This window comes from Sardina pilchardus, chromosome 10 (genome assembly GCF_963854185.1).
Source record: "Sardina pilchardus chromosome 10, fSarPil1.1, whole genome shotgun sequence".
Classification (NCBI taxonomy): Eukaryota; Metazoa; Chordata; class Actinopteri; order Clupeiformes; family Clupeidae; genus Sardina; species Sardina pilchardus.
The window spans coordinates 15505823-15510822 of NC_085003.1; the positions used below are offsets into that span (position 1 = coordinate 15505823).

General features: G+C 47.0%; 1 protein-coding gene across 1 annotated transcript in view; it reads right to left on the reverse strand.

Moving 5' to 3' along the window:
* LOC134094268 (voltage-dependent calcium channel subunit alpha-2/delta-1-like) overlaps nucleotides 1-5000 on the reverse strand; it is a gene marked incomplete at its 3' end in the record, with an annotated part of 81872 nt that continues 76872 nt past the window's right edge. The window contains 8 exon segments of the mRNA XM_062547737.1: nucleotides 1-80; nucleotides 514-585; nucleotides 808-846; nucleotides 957-1024; nucleotides 1532-1619; nucleotides 2359-2464; nucleotides 3088-3150; nucleotides 4247-4328. Of these exon segments, the coding sequence (XP_062403721.1) occupies nucleotides 1-80; nucleotides 514-585; nucleotides 808-846; nucleotides 957-1024; nucleotides 1532-1619; nucleotides 2359-2464; nucleotides 3088-3150; nucleotides 4247-4328 (598 nt within the window).

Consider the following 5000-nt stretch of genomic DNA (forward strand, 5'->3'; position numbering starts at 1 on the left):
GTCTTGTTGAACGAGTAAAGCGACTTGTTGACCAGGCTGATCATCAGCACGGGGTCCACCTCCCCGAAGAACTGACCAATCTGGAGAGAGGCAGAGAGGACAGCGCAGCTGGCAGACCTGACCACATATCACCATGCTATAGCTCATGTGGAGGACATTTCTCATTTCACAAGGGCACAGACAGGGAGGCACACAATAGCGTCTCAACTCACTGACACTCAAAAGGGGCACAGATGGCGAAATGTTTTGAGTAGGAGTTGGGAAAAAACTCATGAGACGAATAAACAATACATTAAAATGACAGAACTAGCATTGTATTCACAGTGTATCCACATCTGAAAAATAAATTGCACATTTATAACACAATATAACACCACATAAATCGCTGTTGACATCTTCATTTTCATGCTCCACAAACTTTTGTGTGCGTGTTAATCAAATGCTATAAAAGCAGCGTTGCACTGCAAAGTGGTGTTAGCGCTGCTCCTGTGCTTCCCCTGTACTGTACTGTACCTGACTGATGTACTCATCCTGATTGGACATGAGCAAGAAGCCCCCGTCATCCAATAGCACACAGTCCACCTCCTGCAGGAGAGAGAGAGAGAGAGAGAGAGAGAGAGAGAGAGAGAGAGAGAGGGATAGATAGATAAATAGAGAGAGAGAGAGAGAGAGAGAAAGAAAGAGAGACACAAGAAGGGAGAGAGAGCGAGAGAGATAGAGAAGGGGGGGGTGAATGGACCGCTGTTTGGTGAAAAACTCCAGTAAATAATATATCAGCTGTGATCTACTATCATGAGGGCGCCATACCTTATCGTTCCTTAGGCAGCCACATATTTCTTCTTTGCACTGTACGGAAACACAAAAATAATAACAGGGGATCAAAGGGAGCAGTCAGCACCTGCCAGAGCAGCTCTATCAACCTGATTGGTGAGCGGCGCACTTAAAAGGCCTCTTACATCTTTCTTAAGGGTGGCGTTAATAAAGATGTTCATCCAAGCTGAGATGTTCAACTTCACCCCCACCACTGTGGAGAGAGACAGAGTGAGGAAGGGAGAGATAGGAAGAGAGAGAAAGAGCGAGGGAGAGAGAGAGAGAGAGAGAGAGAGAGAGAGAGAGAGAGAGAGAGAGAGAGAGAGAGAGAGAGAGAGAGAGAGAGAGAGAGAAGCGTTGATCAATGGAGCAGAGGCACTTTCATCTTTTTCCAATGCGTACGGCGCTCAGCTAGGATGTGTCGGATCAGAATGACATTAACTATCTTCCTCTTCCTCGCTTACAAAGAGCCTCTGAATTAGACTCAGTCTTGCCGCCGCCACGCATCACAAGCGAGGAAAGCCGTGACGTCAAGCTCCACATTATGCACTCCTGTTCCAAGTCCTGACCTTTTGACCTTGAGGCACTTCAGCAATAACTCAGTTTAGTGTTCTAATGTCCTTCGAGATGATTACCGCGGTCATTACTGCAAGCTAACACATACTGTACATTGTGGAAAACCATCTCGCGGTCCCTCGCACACCCGAAAGTAGCCGCTCACCTGCGGGCTTGAGGATCACGCCGTCGATGTTCACGTCGACCACCTTGCTGACCAGAACGCCGGCCTCGTAGATGGAGTCCTTCTCTAGACCAGTGGGGCGAAATGGACGAAAATACAAGGTCAGTCATGTTGAACATTTTACAAAGGTCGTGATAGGCCGTGGCCTTTGACCTCTGTAGTGGCAGGTATCTCGTCAGGTCAAAACGAGAGCACCCGACCGCAGCCAGACCTGCCTGAAAGGCCGAGTCGCTCGCAGTGGAAAAAGCCCTGCAGGACATAAAAGCAGCGAGCGGAGTTGGCAGAGATGCTCATGTTTGAAAGGAATGTGTCTGCGGAGACTTAGGCGCTTGTATCTCTCTGCCTCTGCTTTTTCGATTAATGTCAGAAATTTGATGAAACAAGAAGGACTGGGCCTCTCATGTTTCTTGGCAGGGAGAGTGGCGTGCGTCTCAAAAGACACTGTTTCAGAGAGAGAGAGAGAGGGAGAGCGAGGGAGAGGGAGAGAGAGAGGGAGAGCGAGGGAGAGAGAGAATGTGTGCTTGAGAGATGCTCAGAATGATCTTACAGAGGAGCAAGTCCTACAAAGGCATCCAACATATGTATGTATAAGAATGTGTGTGTGTGTGTGTGCGTGCGTGCGTGCGTACGCGTGCGTGTGTGTGTGTGTGTGTGTGTGTGTGTTTGCACTTGTCTGAGAGCACATGAGCAATGAGTGTGATCCCTATAAAATCCTTTCAACATCTTCTTTAATGACTACATATTCTTCTGGCCAGAGATCTAAGGTGTGTGTGGGTCTGCCTGTGCGAGAGTGTGTCTGTGCATAACTCACTATTTGGATCTGGAGCGGTGAATATGTAGATGTCATTGTCCAGGCTGCGCTTGTAAAAGCTGGACTCGTAGGTCTCCGGATTTTCAATCCAATCTTCGCCAGCACTAAAACACATACACACCCAACCACACATGTAAGTGCACACACCCACCCACCCACACACACCCACAGACACACAGACACAAAGACAGACAGACACACACACACACACACACACACACACACACACACACGCTATGATCCAAGAACAATTCAAACTGAATGAAATAAGATAGCAATAGTAATACACGATTTAGGATTGTGAGTCGTACAGTTGGAAGCTTTGTGATGCTTGCTAGCACAGTGAAAATACACAAGGCATTACTCAATGCATAAATTGGACATCAGAAACCGACAAATTCACATTTTATGGATCTCCCATGACGAGCAAAATCCTTAAAACACAGACTTTATTTAAACCCTGTGTTTTCCCAAGACATATAAACAAAAAAAACACACATTTCATCACTGGAGTCTGACAGCAGATGTGTCTGGATCCCTCTCCCCTACTGTTTTACGTGTGTGTAATGTGTTTTATACACACTCAGACACACTCGCATGCTGCTCTCACACACACGCAGGATGAAATAGAGCACTGGAGGGGTAGACACAGAGAGAGAGAGAGAGATGACACACACACACACACACACACACACACACAGAGGACAGATGAAATACAGTGTCGTACCTCTTCGGGTAGACTCGAGTGATCCCGCCATCTGTGGCCACAAACTGGGCCAAGACGCCATCTCTGTAAATCACAGCAATGAGCACATGTGAGCAGCCATGCTCTCACGCCTACACACTGCATTACACTTTATGGCCCCGCTTCATAATGAAGCGGCTAATCTGCACACACACATATCCATCAGATATGTAAGGAGCGAACACACACACACACACACACACACACTCACACACACACTAGATGTACTGTACAGGTAGTCAGAATCACAAAAACATGCACACACACACATCACAAACAGAAAAAAAACAGTGAGAGACAGAGAGGGAGGGATTGAGAGAGAAAGAGATAGAAAGAGAGAGAAAGAGAGAGAGAGAGAGAGAGAGAGAGAGAGAGAGAGAGAGAGAGAGAGAGAGAGAGAGAGAGAGAGAGAGAGAGAGAGGAAAAACAGGGTCACAGTACGGAAGTGGGGAAGAGGAAGAGAAGAGAGGAGAGGAGATGAGACGAGAGCTGTCCAGTTTTCCATTCCCTCAGCAGTTGCCTAGCGGAGCAGAGCAGAGCAGAGCTGAGCTGAGCTGAGTGGAGATGTTGCTGGGCTGGCCGATGTCTGGCCATGGGGCCCCACTCCCCACCGGCTTCCTGCGAGCCCCTGTAGCCCCTGCAGCCCCGAGGCCCCCGGCCAGCCGAACGGCCAGCGCGCCGCACACTCTCCACACTCCACACACACTCCGAGTGATGCACAATGTAGCAACTCAGCGGTGGCTGCAGTGGCCAGCGGAGGGGCTGGGGGGCAGTGGGACTGATTTATGAGCACTACTCCACCAGATGAAGGGGGAGGCCAGCACTGGCTCTCATTGGTCAAATGGGTTGCCAAAAATGGAGTAGTGAGTGTACTGGCACAACAATTGTGTGTGTGTGTGTGTGTGTGTGTGTGTGTGTGTGTGTGTGTGTGTGTTCGCATTCCATACTTGTATGTTTGTATGCACACAGATCTCCTGGATTCTCAGAAAGCACTTAGCCATTCTCTTCGCCCATAGAACTGGACAGAACTGGAATTAGACTAGGAAGTGAAAGACTCTGGTTCCAAGTGCTTTGGAATGGTGTTTCTCTCTCTCTCTCTCTCTCTCTCTCTCTCTCTCTGTGTGTGTACAGCACTACTTACACAGTCTGTTCTTTCCATAATTTAACGAGCTCTGCCGTAAGCCCAGCATCCAGAAGCAGTCTGTTCACCAAAGTTACATTACCTACAGAGAGAGAGAGAGATAGAGAGAGAGAGAGAGAGAGAGAGGGATAGACAGAGACAGAGAGATTTATATTTCAGGTAAAGCACTTCTCACTCTCATTAAAACAGCAGTGTGGTGAGCAGTCTCCCCACTGACTGAGCAGGATATTTCAGTTTAGGATATTGGGAGATTGAATTGTCCATGCGCAGAATAAGTACACCTACAAATATCACACTACATGAATTCAATACATGAATTCTATTCTATCACAACTTACACTCTTAAAAAGGGTTCTAGGGGTGCTATATAGAACCATGCAGGCTCTAAAGAACCATTAGGGCTTCCTTTGATAAGCTTTTAAGGTTTAAGGAACCATCTAGGGGTGTCATACAGTATATGAAGCATATTTGGTTCTGTATAGAACCAAGATCAAAGATAATTTTTTCTAAGATCGTAGACTATAATTTTCAGTCATAATGTCATCAACCACTTTTTAGCACACAACAACCAGCACAAATGACCCAGTTTTACAGTTTGTTTATCACCTACAGTACTGATAGACTCGACACAGATGAACAGTGACATGGCTTGACCTGTGTGGCTGTCAAACAAAAATAAATGCAAATACTTAACGGGACATCATTGACAATATGCACTAGTTGAGCAACTAAGTGCCGTTTCCTGTAATGCTTG